This window comes from Procambarus clarkii, chromosome 54, assembly GCF_040958095.1.
Source record: "Procambarus clarkii isolate CNS0578487 chromosome 54, FALCON_Pclarkii_2.0, whole genome shotgun sequence".
Taxonomy (NCBI): Eukaryota; Metazoa; Arthropoda; class Malacostraca; order Decapoda; family Cambaridae; genus Procambarus; species Procambarus clarkii.
In genome coordinates this window covers 32,207,634-32,226,274 of record NC_091203.1, presented here as the reverse complement: position 1 = coordinate 32,226,274, position 18,641 = coordinate 32,207,634, and the positions used below count along the sequence as shown (strand labels likewise).

Below are 18,641 nucleotides of genomic sequence, written 5' to 3'. Positions count from 1 at the left end.
TGGACATTAAGAAGAACTTAGGGGTACTTTGGGATATTATGAAGAACTGAGAGGTACTTTGGGCTATTATAAAGGACTAAGGGATACTTTGGGATATTATGAAGAACTAAGGGATGCTTTGGGATATTATGAAGAGCTAAGGGGGTACTTTTAGATATTATGAAGAACTAAGGGGTACTTTGGGAAATTATGAAGAACTAAAGGGTACCTTGGGATATTATAAAGAATTAAGGGGTACTTTGGATATTTTGAAGAACTAAGGGGTACTTTGGGATATTATGAAGAACTAAATTGTACTTTGGGATATTATTAAGAACTAAGGGGTACTTTGGGATATTATGAAGAACAAAGAGGTAATTTGGGACATTATGAAGAACTGAGGGGTACTTTAGCATATTATGAAGAACTAAGTTGTACTTTGGGATATTATTAAGAACTAAGAGGATCTTTGGGATATTATGAAGAACTAAGGGGAACTTTGGGATATTATGAAGAACTAAGTTGTACTTTGGGATATTATTAAGAACTAAGGGGTCCTTTATGATATTATGAAGAACTAGGAAGTACTTTGGGATATTATGTAGAACAAAGTGATACTTTAGGATATTATGAAGAACTAAGGGATACTTTTGGATATTATAAAGAATTAAGGGGTACTTTGGGATATTATGAAGAACTATGCAATACTTTGGGATACTATGAAAAACTAAGGGGTACTTTGATATATTATGAAGAAGAATAAGGGATACGTCTGGATATTATGACGAACTAAGGGGTACTTGGGGATATTATGAAGAACCAAGGGGGTGCTTTGGGATATTATAAAGAACTAAAGGGTACTTTGGGATATAATGAAGAACTAAGGGGTACTTTGGGATATAATGTAGAACTAAGGGGTACTTTGGGACACACTTTCGCGCTCCCAGCAAACGATAAAAAAAACTTTTCCCTTGTACGCGCGGCGTTTCGGGCTCTGGAGCGGCAACACCGAAAACTGTATACTCTTTTCACTGTCCTGACATTAATTTTTGATGTACGTATTTCATTTTTATACCAATGTGTTCGCAACAGAATGTTCTAGAAGAACACATGTATAAAATGTCACCAAAGCATGAGTTAGACCAGCACCAAATAAAGAACTACGTCGATCACTAGCCATGAGCTCCTAACAGCGACGAAATGTTTCTATTCTTTCAGGGTAGTCAACTCCACACTTGTCCTACAGCGTTAAATTTGTTATCACTGAGATCGCAATAAAATTCCGTACACGGACATATGCAAGTTTGGCCACCAGCTAAGGTCGGCTTCACCTCGACAGCGTTTTGATCAGTGTGGCTTTGGGTGCAGGGAGAGGACATCATCTCCAGGGGAGATCGGCCGTAACATCTGCTGAAGTGTTTAAAGATATTACGGTAAAGTGCTTTATTAAGTTTTAAGTGTATTTGTGTATTCCCGATTCCTTGCCTCTAGCATAATTTAGGAACATTAGATAGGAAATGTTACTAAACTGTTCCTAAGGATTAGTTTGGGATAATATAGTGAACTACGGGGAACTTTAGTACCATATGGTTACCTAAAAGGTCCTTTTGGAGAGAATGATAAACTAAGATGTACATAAATACACTAGGATCGACTACAGGGTTCTCTGGAGACGTTGATAAATTAGGTGGTATTTTGAGATTGGTGATCTACTAGGCACTTTGGAATACTATAAATATCTACTAGGTACTTTTGGATACTATAATGAGGTACTTTGGGAAATTATGATGAACTTAAGTGTATTATGGTAGACCATGATAGACTATAATGGACTAAGAGGTACTATGGTAGACTATGATGGACTAGGAGCTACTATGGAACACACTGATGAACTACTAAATTTTTTTATATCCTATGATTAACTTAAATGTATTTGGTATATTATAATGAACTAAAGAATACTTTGGCAAACTTTAATTAACGTAAGGATACTTAGTGATTCTATGATGAGCTACCTGGAAGTTTTGGCTAGAAATTCCTGGAAGTACTCTCGACAATAGTGTCCTAACGCAGCCTTCTGCTCATCATTGGCTCAAAATGTACCATGTAACTCAACACAGTTTCGCAATGTAGCACATAGTTATCATGCTATCCCCAAGTACTCCTTAGCTCATCATAGTACCTCAAAGTTCAATTTAACTTACCATAGTCTTTCAAAGTACGCCGTAGTTCATCATGGTATTCAAAACTACCATTTGTTCATCGTAGTATTAAAAAAATCCAGTAATTCATTATAGTATCCCAAAGTACTCCATAATTCATCAGTACCCAAAATAGTTCATCACTGTATCTAAATTACTATTTTGAGAATCATAGTCAAAGTACCCAGTACGCCATGATAGTATTTCCCAAAACAACCTAGCTAATCATAGTACCCCAAAGTACCTTGGTATTCATCACAGTATCCCAAAGTACATTGTAATTCATCATAATATCTTATAATAATATTGAAGGATATTATTATTAAAGGGTTCTTGGGAATACTATTTTGAATTAAAGGTACTATGAGATATTATTATTAACTACGGGTACTTTGGGAGATAGTATTGAACTATGAGGTACTTTAGGCTACTGTGATGAAATATGGATTACTTTGGTAAACTATGATAAACAAAAATGTATTTTGGGGTAGTGTGATCAACGAAGGGATACGATACTGAAATAGGGGTACTTTGGAAAATTACTGTAAACTGAGGGGGGAGTATCCATTTGTGAGATTATGATAAACTAAAGGGTAATTCTGGAGACCAAGATGAACTTGGGGTACTTTAAGATTCTATGGTAAACTGAAGAGTATTATAAGAGATTAAATGAAGTAAGGGATTGTGACCTTATGATGAACTAAAGTATACCTTGGGAGACTGTGATGTAATATGGGGTGATGGGAGACTATGATGAAACATGGAATACTCTAAGATACTTTGATTAAGGACAGAGTACTTTGGGAGACCAAAGAATTAAAGAGTACTTTCGGGTACTATGATGAACTCCTGGGTGCCTGGGGAGACTAAGATGAACTACGGGGTGTTTTCAGATACTATGATGAACAAGGTGGTACTTTTGGATATTAGAATAAATGAAGGGTAATCTGTGAGATTAAATATTTACAACGTACTTTGAGATGATGTGATGAACTAAGGGGTACTTTGAGATGCAGTGATGAACTAAGGGGTACTTTGAGATGCTGTAATGAACTGAGGAGTACTTTGTGTTATTCTGATATACTATGGAGATCTAAAAGAGACTATGATGAACTGTGAAGTATTCTAGGAGACAATGATGAACAATGGAGCACGTTTTTTTTTCTTATATACAAGAGTTCTTACATTCTATTACAGCCACTTGCAAATGTAGCATTTCGGGCAAGTCTTTAATCCTAATTTTCACAAATACACATAATCAGGAAGTAGTCCGTAGCAGCTGTCCAACTCCCAAGTACCTATTTACGGCTAGATGAACACGGGCATCAAGGGGGTGAAAGAAAATTTTGCCATTTGTTTCCGCCTCCGCCAGGGATCAAACCCGGACCCTTAAGTCTACGAGCACCGAGCGCTGTCCACTCAGCCGTCAGGCCCCACGATATTGGTTGAACTACAAGGAACTTCTGAATAAAAGGATGAAATACTAATAATATGATGGATGATTCAACTCGAAGACAAAATGAGAGCATCAAAAAATAGATATAGCAACGAGCTTTACATCAGAGAATATATAAGTAGAATAACATCTCCGGCATATGTGACGCTAATATGATTTGTTCCACCACATACAAGAGACCACCATTAGAGAATGAAACTCTAGTGTTGAGTTGTTGCTAAAACACGTATAAAGCTACAGCTTGACCCTCAGGTAAAACTGGGCAAGTATAATGGAAGTTCCCTAGAGCTACAGTTCGACCCTCAGATACAACTGGGCGAGTGCAACAGCAGGGACCAGGAGCTAGATCTCAGCCCTCAGGAACAACTGGGCGAGTAAGAATCAACACATTATGCCTCACATTAACAAATGTAAACAAATTTAAACCAACAATTGATAAAACACTAAAGTTTTACGAGTATATTACCCCATTATAAAGCCTTAGGAGTATACTACCCCCCCTCCCATCTACAAAGCCTTAGAAGTATACTACCCCATTACAAATCCTTAAGAGTATACTACCACATAAAAAGCTTTAAGAGTATACAACCACATTACAAAGCCTTAAGAGTATACTACCCCATTACAAAGCCTTAAGAGTATACTAACCCATTACAAAGCCTTAATAGTATACTACCCATTACAAAGCCTTAAGAGTATTCTACCCCATTACAAAGCCTTAAGAGTATACTACCCATTACAAAGCCTTAAGAGTATTCTACCCCATTACAAAGCCTTAAGAGTATACTACCCCATTACAAAGCAGTAAGAGTATACTACTCCATTAAACACTGAGAGAAGGGAAACAATGTAGGTAACTTACCTGCCAGGAACATGGCCGTAAGCCCCAGCAGTGAGAGAAGTTCCACGTGAACCATGTCTGCGTCCTCTGCTGCTGTGGGAGGAAAAGGTCAGCACTGCTGCTGTGGTGGGCGGCAGAGGTCACTGTTGCTGTGGATGGAAGAGGTCGCTGTATTTTATTATTGCTAAACACTAAATATATGTACAAAATCTTGCACACGCCCTAAAAAATTAATGAAATTGAAAGCTGTCACAAGACAGTATGGTATACGCGCACCTACAACAGAGACAATGTCCCAGCGCGAGGGAACACTTTACACAACAACGCTCATCAGTTCAGTAAAAGGTCGTCCCTCGAACGGTGCTTAATGTGAGGCTCACTTAACTACGTTATGGTGATGGGCACAAAGATCACTATGATGGGTGGATGATGATGAAGCACCAATATCACTATCATTGGTGGATGATGATGTAGCACCAAGATCACTATTATTGGTGGATGATGATGAAGCACCAAGATCACTATCATTGGTGGATGATGATGAAGCACAAAGATCACTATGATGGGTGGATGATGATGAAGCACCAAGATCACTATGATGGGTGGATGATGATGAAGCACCAAGATCACTATGATGGGTGGATGGTGATGAAGCACCAAGATCATTATGATGGGTGGATAATGATGAAACACCCCAGACAACTATGATGGGTGGATGGTGATGAAGCACCAAGTTCACTATGATGGGTAGATAATGACGAAGCACCAAAACAAAGTGTATTCACCGATCACCCAACAAACCTGGCGTGGGTATTGTCGTCTGGGGCGCTGGGTGCTGACTGTGATGCGGTGCCCTGGCGTGTGTGTGGCGTGGTGCCCCGTCAGCGTGTGTGGCGTGGTGCCCCGTCGGCGTGTGGAGTAGGGCTCTGCTGTGATTACCCCCAACAGCCACGCCCACTCTGCCTCCAAACCCCGCCCTTTCCCATCTTCAATTTCACTGATTGGTTGTAGCTGCCTTCAGCATTAGACTATTATACAACACTTACTCATCCTGTGAACCCTAGCGATAAAGGAATACAGTTATCCTCAAATACATATTTATCGAGGACGTACTTAAATGAGAAAGTGCTAAAAATTGACTTTTTGAAGTTTGTCCCAATTTCAACATAAATTCCAATGATGAACTTATGATTCTTGAACACCGCTCAAATGATGTGTAACTGATTATGTTCGAAAATATTGTCGAAAAGTGTTTTCTCACTTCCTGTGTTCGAAGTGAACGTCTCAAAAATATTTCACTCCCGAAGATTTTGAATTAAAATCTGTGCAGGCTTCGTCTTGAGGCAAAAGCAATGCCTTAAGCCAAACTGATATCCTAGCCTTCCTCTCTAAAATCATATACACCGATGGTTCCGTTCACCACCCTTTTCCCCCCAAACGATGCTGCTGGAACTACAGTTGTCTTAGCAGCTGCAGTTCCTTAATTGCGCTTAACTTCTTAAGGCAAAATTGTATCATGCTTGTGTCTGAATATGTAAATAGATACAATAATTATTCATTATAGCCATTCCATTTATCATTATTCAATCATGCAAAAAGTCACATATCAATAGATTATTCAATAAAATTACCAAACTCCCAGATGTAGCTACTTCTCGGTTTTGGCTCAGTTATAAGTATACGTGGAAGTTTGGACCATCTGCGGATGCATATTTTGCCTAATGTAAACTCTGACAAGAAAATATTTCGCACACTGCAGCACTGTCCTGGAATACGAATAAATTAAAGAAATTTGAGAACTTGATGAGTTATGTATGCATGATTCATAAATACAGTATATATATTTTATATATATTTTTATATATAGGAGGGGTCAAGATCAAGGGGTACCACCACTGGTGCAAGTGTAGGGACCCATAGCCTCGGAGAAGAAAATAAAGAGTACTCAGAGAAGACCTTTAGCTGATCTATTAGAAATGGATCTAAGTTATATAGACCACTGCTAATATTCAAATTACTTTCTTTTGTGATCTGTATCAAAGCAGATATATATATATATATATATATTTATATATATATATATATATATATATATATATATTATATATATATAATATATATATATATATATATATATATATATATATATATTAGTATATTTTGGTAGCAGTCTTTCCTGTAGACATATATTATTAAATATGACCGAAAAAGTAAGATTAATAATTCTAACACGAATTTTCTCGATCTTTCTTACGTTTCTTTTCACTGTTGATGGTAATTCAAAGATCAATTCTCCAAAATTAATTTATTATTTCTAGTCTGACGCGACACTTGAGCGCGTTTCGTAAAACTTATTACATTTTCAAAGACTTTAGTTTACAAACACACAACTGAAACTGAATAGAGCTTACACATCTTCGATTTTATATCTACATTTGGGTGAGGTGGATGAGGTGAAAACAAACTTTCAACAATGGGTATTAAATTCAAACACAAGACAGAACATGAAACAATGGGTATTGAATGGATATATATATATATATATATATATATATATATATATATATATATATATATATATATATATATATATATATATATATGTCGTACCTAGTAGCCAGAACGCACTTCTCAGCCTACTATGCAAGGCCCGATTTGCCTAATAAGCCAAGTTTTCATGAATTAATTGTTTTTCGACAACCTAACCTACCTAACCTAACCTAACCTAACTTTTTCGGCTACATAACCTAACCAAACCTATAAAGATAGGTTAGGTTAGGTTAGGTAGGGTTGGTTAGGTTCGGTCATATATCTACGTTAATTTTAACTCCAATAAAAAAAATTGACCTCATACATAATGAAATGGGTAGCTTTAACATTTCATAAGAAAAAAAATAGAGAAAATATAAAATTCAGGAAAATTTGGCTTATTAGGCAAATCGGGCCTTGCATAGTAGGCTGAGAAGTGCATTCTGGCTACTAGGTACGACATATATATATATATATATATATATATATATATATATATATATATATTATATATATATATATATATATATATATATATTATATATATATATATGACAATGTCAGACCAATAAAATACCTTGTAAGGAATGTAATAAGTTCTATGTTGGGCAAACATCTAAAGATTTAAAATGTAGAATATCGCAACATAAATACTCTGTAAGACATGGCCAATTGTCTAATGCTTTGTTTGTTCATTTGTCTGAAAAAGCTCACCAAATTGATTGGGAGAGTGCTTCTTCAATAACAAATTGTAAAAGCACCTATAACAGAAACATAATTGAATCTGCTTTGATACAGATCACAAAAGAAAGTAATTTGAATATTAGCAGTGGTCTATATTACTTAGATCCATTTCTAATAGATCAGCTAAAGGGCGATTTAAGTAGGTTCATTGGAAAACATTTGTCTCACAAATTCATTGTATATATTTACCATTTTATGCTATAATTACCTATGTATTGTGCTTGTATGTTTGTTGTATCAGATGGGCCATTGGGCTACATCAGATGGGCCAATTGGCTGCATCTGATGGGCCAATGGGCCGTCTGCATTGTCCAAGTATTGTACCTCACCTCACTTCACCACTCTCTCCTGCCTATTTATACCCATCACTCGATCTGTAAAATCACTCCTTCTGAAGATGTATTAATATACGAAAGTACTTAAGGAAATTCCTGTTTCATTTTTCCTCTGTGGTCTGACATTGTCACATTTTTAATCACGTGTTTAATTTCGTGATATACACACACACACACACACACAATATATATATATATATATATATATATATATATATATATATATATATATATATATATATATATATATATATATATATATATATATATGTCGTACCTAGTAGCCAGAACGCACTTCTTTGCCTACTATGCAAGGCCCGATTTGCCTAATAAGCCAAGTTTTCATGAATTAATTGTTTTTCGACTACCTAACCTAACCTAACTTTTTCGGCTACCTAACCTAACCTAACCTATAAAGATAGGTTAGGTTAGGTTAGGTAGGGTTGGTTAGGTTTGGTCATATATCAACGTTAATTTTAACTCCAATAAAAAAAAAATAACCTCATACATAATGAAATGTGTAGCTTTAACATTTCATAAGAAAAAAATTAGAGAAAATATATTAATTCAAGAAAACTTGGCTTATTAGGCAAATTGGGCCTTGCATAGTAGGCTGAGAAGTGCGTTCTGGCTACTAGGTACGACATATATATATATATATAATATATATATATATATATATATATATATATATATATATTGTGACGGAAAAATGAAGGAGTGTAGATGTTCGGCAGTCCTCCTAATGGCTGGTGTCAATGCCTATCACATTTAAGAAAAAAATGATCGACTGCTTGACTGTTGTCTGTGGGAAAGTAAGGGAATACACGCAAAACACATAGTATGAACAATGAAACTTTAATTAAATTGAAAGCAAATTAAAAACAAAGACAATTCCTTGGCTATGTACAGTGCAAACAAACAAGTCAAAAAATATAACATAAAAATTAAGTACAAGGATGCCGTTACTCTAGACATAAAATAAAGACAAAATGAAATAAACAGGTACTGAGAATATAGCGCAAGCTGGGAACCTCCACCAATAAACAGAGCGTATATCAGTTGGTTGTTCACAGCTTGAGAGCACAAGGATATTCTAACTTCAATGGCTGGTTCAAGCCCAGACATCGACTTGGTAGAGGGCGCTGAGGTGCAGGTGTGCAGTCGGCGGGTAACCAATCAGAAGCAGGCAGGCTGGGAATGGTACTTTGCTGGTTGATGACGGAGCCGGCATGGAGGGAGTGTGGAGTAGGGGGGGGGAGTTTAGGGTACGTTTGCCTCCTGGTCAAAACATTTTGTGCTACTGATAGAGGTATCTTGAAGGTAGCATCTTATTGTTGTATTGTAATAAGTAACTTTATGTAGGGAAGAGCAGGCTCAATCTCTCTTGAAAGAGATTATCGTCACAATATTATATATATATATTATATATATATATATATATTATATATATATATTATATATATATATATATATTAGTATATTTTGGTAGCAGTCTTTCCTGTAGACATATTTTATTAAATATGACCGAAAAAGTAAGATTAATAATTCTAACACGAATTTTCTCAATCTTTCGTACATTATGCTTCACTGTTGGAGGTAAATTAAAAATCACTTCTCCAAAATTCATTTTTATTTCTAGTCTGACGCGACACGGGCGCGTTTCGTAAAACTTATTACATTTTCAAAGACTTCACAAATACACAACTGATTAGAACTTGCGTTTCCCTGATTTTATATCTACATTTCAGTGAGGTGGGAAGGGTGATGTGGCATTACATTTTGAGTAAGGTGGGAAGGATGATGTGGCATTAGAGGATATTAATAGGGTATTAAAAGTATCAACACAAGACAGAACACGAAACAATGGGTATTGAATAGAAGTGTTTGTAGAAAGCCTATTGGTCCATATTTCTTGATGCTTCTATATTGGGGCGGAGTCTTGAGGTGGGTAGAATATAGTTGTGCAATAATTGGCTGTTGATTGCTGGTGTTGACTTCTTGATGTGTAGTGCCTCGCAAACGTCTAGCCGCCTGCTATCGCTGTATCTATCGATGATTTCTGTGTTGTTTACTAGGATTTCTCTGGCGATGGTTTGGTTATGGGAAGAGATTATATGTTCCTCAATGGAGCCCTGTTGTTTATGCATCGTTAAACGCCTAGAAAGAGATGTTGTTGTCTTGCCTATATACTGGGTTTTTTGGAGCTTACAGTCCCCAAGTGGGCATTTGAAGGCATAGACGACGTTAGTCTCTTTTAAAGCGTTCTGTTTCGTGTCTGGAGAGTTTCTCATGAGTAGGCTGGCCGTTTTTCTGGTTTTATAGTAAATCGTCAGTTGTATCCTCTGATTTTTGTCTGTAGGGATAACGTTTCTATTAACAATATCTTTCAGGACCCTTTCCTCTGTTTTATGAGCTGTGGAAAAGAAGTTCCTGTAAAATAGTCTAATAGGGGGTATAGGTGTTGTGTTAGTTGTCTCTTCGGAGGTTGCATGGCTTTTCACTTTCCTTCTTATGATGTCTTCGATGAAACCATTGGAGAAGCCGTTATTGACTAGAACCTGCCTTACCCTACAGAGTTCTTCGTCGACTTGCTTCCATTCTGAGCTGTGGCTGAGAGCACGGTCGACGTATGCGTTAACAACACTCCTCTTGTACCTGTCAGGGCAGTCGCTGTTGGCATTTAGGCACATTCCTATGTTTGTTTCCTTTGTGTAGACTGCAGTGTGGAAACCTCCGCCCTTTTCCATGACTGTTACATCTAGAAAAGGCAGCTTCCCATCCTTTTCCGTCTCGTAAGTGAAACGCAGCACGGAACTCTGCTCAAATGCCTCCTTCAGCTCCTGCAGATGTCTGACATCAGGTACCTGTGTAAAAATGTCGTCAACATACCTGCAGTATATGGCCGGTTTCAAGTTCATGTCGACTAAGACTTTTTGCTCGATGGTACCCATGTAGAAGTTTGCAAACAGGACACCTAGGGGAGAACCCATAGCGACCCCATCTACTTGCTTATACATGTGCCCATCCGGGCTCAAGAAGGGTGCCTCTTTAGTACAAGCTTGGAGTAGTTTCCTCAGAATACTTTCTGGCATGTCAAGAGGAGTACAGGCTGGATCACGATACACTCTGTCGGCTATCATTCCGATTGTCTCGTCCACAGGTACGTTGGTAAACAGCGATTCTACGTCCAACGAGGCTCTTATCCCTGTGGCCCGTGCGCCCCGCAGTAAGTCCACAAATTCCTTTGGAGACTTCAGGCTGAAGGCGCAAGGAACATAAGGAGTCAGCAGGCCGTTGAGTCGCTTCGCCAATCTGTACGTGGGTGTGGGTATCTGGCTAATGATTGGCCGAAGCCTGGAAACCCACTTCGGCCAATCATTAGCCAGATACCCACACCCACGTACAGATTGGCGAAGCGACTCAACGGCCTGCTGACTCCTTATGTTCCTTGCGCCTTCAGCCTGAAGTCTCCAAAGGAATTTGTGGACTTACTGCGGGGCGCACGGGCCACAGGGATAAGAGCCTCGTTGGACGTAGAATCGCTGTTTACCAACGTACCTGTGGACGAGACAATCGGAATGATAGCCGACAGAGTGTATCGTGATCCAGCCTGTACTCCTCTTGACATGCCAGAAAGTATTCTGAGGAAACTACTCCAAGCTTGTACTAAAGAGGCACCCTTCTTGAGCCCGGATGGGCACATGTATAAGCAAGTAGATGGGGTCGCTATGGGTTCTCCCCTAGGTGTCCTGTTTGCAAACTTCTACATGGGTACCATCGAGCAAAAAGTCTTAGTCGACATGAACTTGAAACCGGCCATATACTGCAGGTATGTTGACGACATTTTTACACAGGTACCTGATGTCAGACATCTGCAGGAGCTGAAGGAGGCATTTGAGCAGAGTTCCGTGCTGCGTTTCACTTACGAGACGGAAAAGGATGGGAAGCTGCCTTTTCTAGATGTAACAGTCATGGAAAAGGGCGGAGGTTTCCACACTGCAGTCTACACAAAGGAAACAAACATAGGAATGTGCCTAAATGCCAACAGCGACTGCCCTGACAGGTACAAGAGGAGTGTTGTTAACGCATACGTCGACCGTGCTCTCAGCCACAGCTCAGAATGGAAGCAAGTCGACGAAGAACTCTGTAGGGTAAGGCAGGTTCTAGTCAATAACGGCTTCTCCAATGGTTTCATCGAAGACATCATAAGAAGGAAAGTGAAAAGCCATGCAACCTCCGAAGAGACAACTAACACAACACCTATACCCCCTATTAGACTATTTTACAGGAACTTCTTTTCCACAGCTCATAAAACAGAGGAAAGGGTCCTGAAAGATATTGTTAATAGAAACGTTATCCCTACAGACAAAAATCAGAGGATACAACTGACGATTTACTATAAAACCAGAAAAACGGCCAGCCTACTCATGAGAAACTCTCCAGACACGAAACAGAACGCTTTAAAAGAGACTAACGTCGTCTATGCCTTCAAATGCCCACTTGGGGACTGTAAGCTCCAAAAAACCCAGTATATAGGCAAGACAACAACATCTCTTTCTAGGCGTTTAACGATGCATAAACAACAGGGCTCCATTAAGGAACATATAATCTCTTCCCATAACCAAACCATCGCCAGAGAAATCCTAGTAAACAACACAGAAATCATCGATAGATACAGCGATAGCAGGCGGCTAGACGTTTGCGAGGCACTACACATCAAGAAGTCAACACCAGCAATCAACAGCCAATTATTGCACAACTATATTCTACCCACCTCAAGACTCCGCCCCAATATAGAAGCATCAAGAAATATGGACCAATAGGCTTTCTACAAACACTTCTATTCAATACCCATTGTTTCGTGTTCTGTCTTGTGTTGATACTTTTAATACCCTATTAATATCCTCTAATGCCACATCATCCTTCCCACCTTACTCAAAATGTAATGCCACATCACCCTTCCCACCTCACTCAAATGTAGATATAAAATCAGGGAAACGCAAGTTCTAATCAGTTGTGTATTTGTGAAGTCTTTGAAAATGTAATAAGTTTTACGAAACGCGCCCGTGTCGCGTCAGACTAGAAATAAAAATGAATTTTGGAGAAGTGATTTTTAATTTACCTCCAACAGTGAAGCATAATGTACGAAAGATTGAGAAAATTCGTGTTAGAATTATTAATCTTACTTTTTCGGTCATATTTAATAAAAATATATATATATATATATATATATATATATATATATATATATGTCGTACCTAGTAGCCAGAACGCACTTGTCAGCCTACTATGCAAGGCCCAATTTGCCTAATAAGCCAAGTTTTCATGATTGTTTTTAATTGTTGATTGTTAATTGTTTTTAGACTACCTAACCTACCTAACCTAACCTAACTTTTTCGGCTACCTAACCTAACCTAACCTATAAAGATAGGTTAGATTAGGTTAGGTAGGGTTGGTTAGGTTCGGTCATATATCTACGTTAATTTTATCTCCAATAAAAAACAATTGACCTCATACATAATGAAATGGGTAGCTTTATCATTTCATAAGAAAAAAATTAGAGAAAATATAATAATTCGGGAAAACTTGGCTTATTAGGCAAATCGGGCCTTGCATAGTAGGGTGATAAGTGAGTTCTGGCTACTAGGTACGACATATATATATATATATATATATATATATATATATATATATATATATATATATATATATGCGAACAAGCCTGAATGGTCCCCAGGACATATGCAACTGAAAACTCACACCCCAGAAGTGACTCGAACCCATACTCCCAGAAGCAACGCAACTGGTATGTACAAGACGCCTTAATCCACTTGACCATCACGACCGGACATAATGAGGTGATAGCCGAGGCTATTTGAACCACCCCACCGCCGGCACTCGGATAGTTATCTTGGGCATAGCATTTTACCAAATCACCTCATTCTTTGGGGCACACGTGAGGAACACAAATGCGAACAAGCCTGAATGGTCCCCAGGACATATGCAACTGAAAACTCACACCCCAGAAGTGACTCGAACCCATACTCCCAGAAGCAACGCAACTGGTATGTACAAGACGCCTTAATCCACTTGACCATCACGACCGGACATAATGAGGTGATAGCCGAGGCTATTTGAACCACCCCACCGCCGGCACTCGGATAGTTATCTTGGGCATAGCATTTTACCAAATCACCTCATTCTTTGGGGCACACGTGAGGAACACAAATGCGAACAAGCCTGAATGGTCCCCAGGACATATGCAACTGAAAACTCACACCCCAGAAGTGACTCGAACCCATACTCCCAGAAGCAACGCAACTGGTATGTACAAGACGCCTTAATCCACTTGACCATCACGACCGGACATAATGAGGTGATAGCCGAGGCTATTTGAACCACCCCACCGCCAGCACTCGGATAGTTATCTTGGGCATAGCATTTTACCAAATCACCTCATTCTTTGGGGCACACGTGAGGAACACAAATGCGAACAAGCCTGAATGGTCCCCAGGACATATGCAACTGAAAACTCACACCCCAGAAGTGACTCGAACCCATACTCCCAGAAGCAACGCAACTGGTATGTACAAGACGCCTTAATCCACTTGACCATCACGACCGGACATAATGAGGTGATAGCCGAGGCTATTTGAACCACCCCACCGCCGGCACTCAGATAGTTATCTTGGGCATAGCATTTTACCAAATCACCTCATTCTTTGGGGCACACGTGAGGAACACAAATGCGAACAAGCCTGAATGGTCCCCAGGACATATGCAACTGAAAACTCACATTCGCATTTGTGTTCCTCACGTGTGCCCCAAAGAATGAGGTGATTTGGTAAAATGCTATGCCCAAGATAACTATCCGAGTGCCGGCGGTGGGGTGGTTCAAATAGCCTCGGCTATCACCTCATTATGTCCGGTCGTGATGGTCAAGTGGATTAAGGCGTCTTGTACATACCAGTTGCGTTGCTTCTGGGAGTATGGGTTCGAGTCACTTCTGGGGTGTGAGTTTTCAGTTGCATATGTCCTGGGGACCATTCAGGCTTGTTCGCATTTGTGTTCCTCACGTGTGCCCCAAAGAATGAGGTGATTTGGTAAAATGCTATGCCCAAGATAACTATCCGAGTGCCGGCGGTGGGGTGGTTCAAATAGCCTCGGCTATCACCTCATTATGTCCGGTCGTGATGGTCAAGTGGATTAAGGCGTCTTGTACATACCAGTTGTGTTGCTTCTGGGAGTATGGGTTCGAGTCACTTCTGGGGTGTGAGTTTTCAGTTGCATATGTCCTGGGGACCATTCAGGCTTGTTCGCATTTGTGTTCCTCACGTGTGCCCCAAAGAATGAGGTGATTTGGTAAAATGCTATGCCCAAGATAACTATCCGAGTGCCGGCGGTGGGGTGGTTCAAATAGCCTCGGCTATCACCTCATTATGTCCGGTCGTGATGGTCAAGTGGATTAAGGCGTCTTGTACATACCAGTTGCGTTGCTTCTGGGAGTATGGGTTCGAGTCACTTCTGGGGTGTGAGTTTTCAGTTGCATATGTCCTGGGGACCATTCAGGCTTGTTCGCATTTGTGTTCCTCACGTGTGCCCCAAAGAATGAGGTGATTTGGTAAAATGCTATGCCCAAGGTAACTATCCGAGTGCCGGCGGTGGGGTGGTTCAAATAGCCTCGGCTATCACCTCATTATGTCCGGTCGTGATGGTCAAGTGGATTAAGGCGTCTTGTACATACCAGTTGCGTTGCTTCTGGGAGTATGGGTTCGAGTCACTTCTGGGGTGTGAGTTTTCAGTTGCATATGTCCTGGGGACCATTCAGGCTTGTTCGCATTTGTGTTCCTCACGTGTGCCCCAAAGAATGAGGTGATTTGGTAAAATGCTATGCCCAAGATAACTATCCGAGTGCCGGCGGTGGGGTGGTTCAAATAGCCTCGGCTATCACCTCATTATGTCCGGTCATGATGGTCAAGTGGATTAAGGCGTCTTGTACATACCAGTTGCGTTGCTTCTGGGAGTATGGGTTCGAGTCACTTCTGGGGTGTGAGTTTTCAGTTGCATATGTCCTGGGGACCATTCAGGCTTGTTCGCATTTGTGTTCCTCACGTGTGCCCCAAAGAATGAGGTGATTTGGTAAAATGCTATGCCCAAGATAACTATCCGAGTGCCGGCGGTGGGGTGGTTCAAATAGCCTCGGCTATCACCTCATTATGTCCGGTCGTGATGGTCAAGTGGATTAAGGCGTCTTGTACATACCAGTTGCGTTGCTTCTGGGAGTATGGGTTCGAGTCACTTCTGGGATGTGAGTTTTCAGTTATATATATATATATATATATAACTTTTGTAAATGTGATATATATATATATATATATATATATATATATATATATATATATATATATATATATAACTTTTGTAAATGTGATATATATATATATATATATATATATATATATATATATATATATATATATATATATATATATATGTCGTACCTAGTAGCCAGAACGCACTTCTCAGCCTACTATGCAAGGCCCGATTTGCCTAATAAGCCAAGTTTTCATGAATTAATTGTTTTTCTACTACCAAACCTACCTAACCTAACCTAACCTAACTTTTTCGGCTACCTAACCGAACCTAACCTATACAGATAGGTTAGGTTAGGTTAGGTAGGGTTGGTTAGGTTCGGTCATATAACTACGTTAATTTTAACTCCAATAAAATAAAATTGACCTCATACATAATGAAATGGTTAGCTTTATCATTTCATAAGAAAAAAAATAGAGAAAATATATTAATTCAGGAAAACTTGGCTTATTAGGCAAATCGGGCCTTGCATAGTAGGCTCAGAAGTGCGTTCTGGCTACTAGGTACGACATATATATATATATATATATATATATATATTATATATAATATATTATATATATATATATATATATATATATATATATATATATATGTGTGTGTGTATATCACGAAAATAAACACGTGATAAAGAATGTGACAATGTCAGACCACAGACCACATCTTCACCTTCTGAAGATATATTTAATATACGAAAGTACTTAAGGAAATTCCTGTTTCATTTTTCCTCCATGGTCTGATATATATATATATATATATATATATATATATATATATATATATATATATATATATATATATATATATATATATATATATATAATATATATATATATATATATATATATATATATATATATATATATATATATATATATATATATATATATTTTGGTAGCAGTCTTTCCTGTAGACATATATTATTAAATATGACCGAAAAAGTAAGATTAATAATTCTAACACGAATTTTCTCAATCTTTCGTACATTTCTTTTCACTGTTGGAGGTAAATAAAAAATCAATTCTCAAAAATTCATTTTTATTTCTAGTCTGACGCGACACGAGCGCGTTTCGTAAAACTTATTACATTTTCAAAGACTTTAGTTCACAAATACACAACTGAATAGAACTTACGCATCTCCGATTTTATATCTACATTTGAGTGAGGTGGAAGGGGTGAAGTGGCATTAACACAAGACAGAACAAGATGTGGCATTAATAGGGTATTAATTTCATCAACACAAGACAGAACAAGAGTATTAATAGGGTATTAATTTCATCAACACAAGACAGAACACGAAACAATGGATATTGAATAGAAGTGTTTGTAGAAAGCCTATTGGTCCATATTTCTTGATGCTTCTATATTGGAGCGGAGTCTTGAGGTGGGTAGAATATAGTTGTGCAATAATTGGCTGTTGATTGCTGGTGTTGACTTCTTGATGTGTAGTGCCTCGCAAACGTCAAGCCGCCTGCTATCGTTGTATCTATCGATGATTTCTGTGTTGTTTACTAGGATTTCTCTGGCGATGGTTTGGTTGTGGGAAGAGATTATATGTTCCTTAATGGAGCCCTGTTCTTTATGCATCGTTAAACGCCTAGAAAGAGATGTTGTTGTCTTGCCTATATACTGGGTTTTTTGGAGCTTACAGTCCCCAAGAGGGCATTTGAAGGCATAGACGACGTTAGTCTCTTTTAAAGCGTTCTGTTTTGTGTCTGGAGAGTTTCTCATGAGTAGGCTGGCCGTTTTTCTGGTTTTATAGTAAATCGTCAGTTGTATCCTCTGATTTTTGTCTGTAGGGATAACGTTTCTATTAACAATATCTTTCAGGACCCTTTCCTCCGTTTTATGAGCTGTGGAAAAGAAGTTCCTGTAAAATAGTCTAATAGGGGGTATAGGTGTTGTGTTAGTTGTCTCTTCAGAGGTTGCATGGCTTTTCACTTTCCTTCTTATGATGTCTTCGACGAAACCATTGGAGAAGCAGTTATTGACTAGGACCTGCCTTACCCTACAGAGTTCTTCGTCGACTTGCTTCCATTCTGAGCTGTGGCTGAGGGCACGGTCGACATATGCGTTAACAACACTCCTCTTGTACCTGTCTGGGCAGTCGCTGTTGGCATTTATGCACATTCCTATGTTTGTTTCCTTAGTGTAGACTGCAGTGTGGAAACCTCCGCCCT

General features: G+C 38.8%; 2 protein-coding genes across 2 annotated transcripts in view; one reads left to right on the top strand and one right to left on the bottom strand.

Annotated features, from left to right (window-relative positions):
• The window catches only part of LOC123771369 (uncharacterized), a gene marked incomplete at its 3' end in the record, with an annotated part of 32,625 nt that extends 27,237 nt beyond the window's left edge, over nt 1-5,388 (bottom strand). Inside the window, 2 exon segments of the mRNA XM_069305056.1 lie at nt 4,499-4,626; nt 5,279-5,388. Of these exon segments, the coding sequence (XP_069161157.1) occupies nt 4,499-4,553 (55 nt within the window).
• LOC123771301 (uncharacterized) overlaps nt 1-18,641 on the top strand; it is a 150,562-nt gene that overhangs the window by 63,372 nt on the left and 68,549 nt on the right. The window lies entirely within an intron of this gene.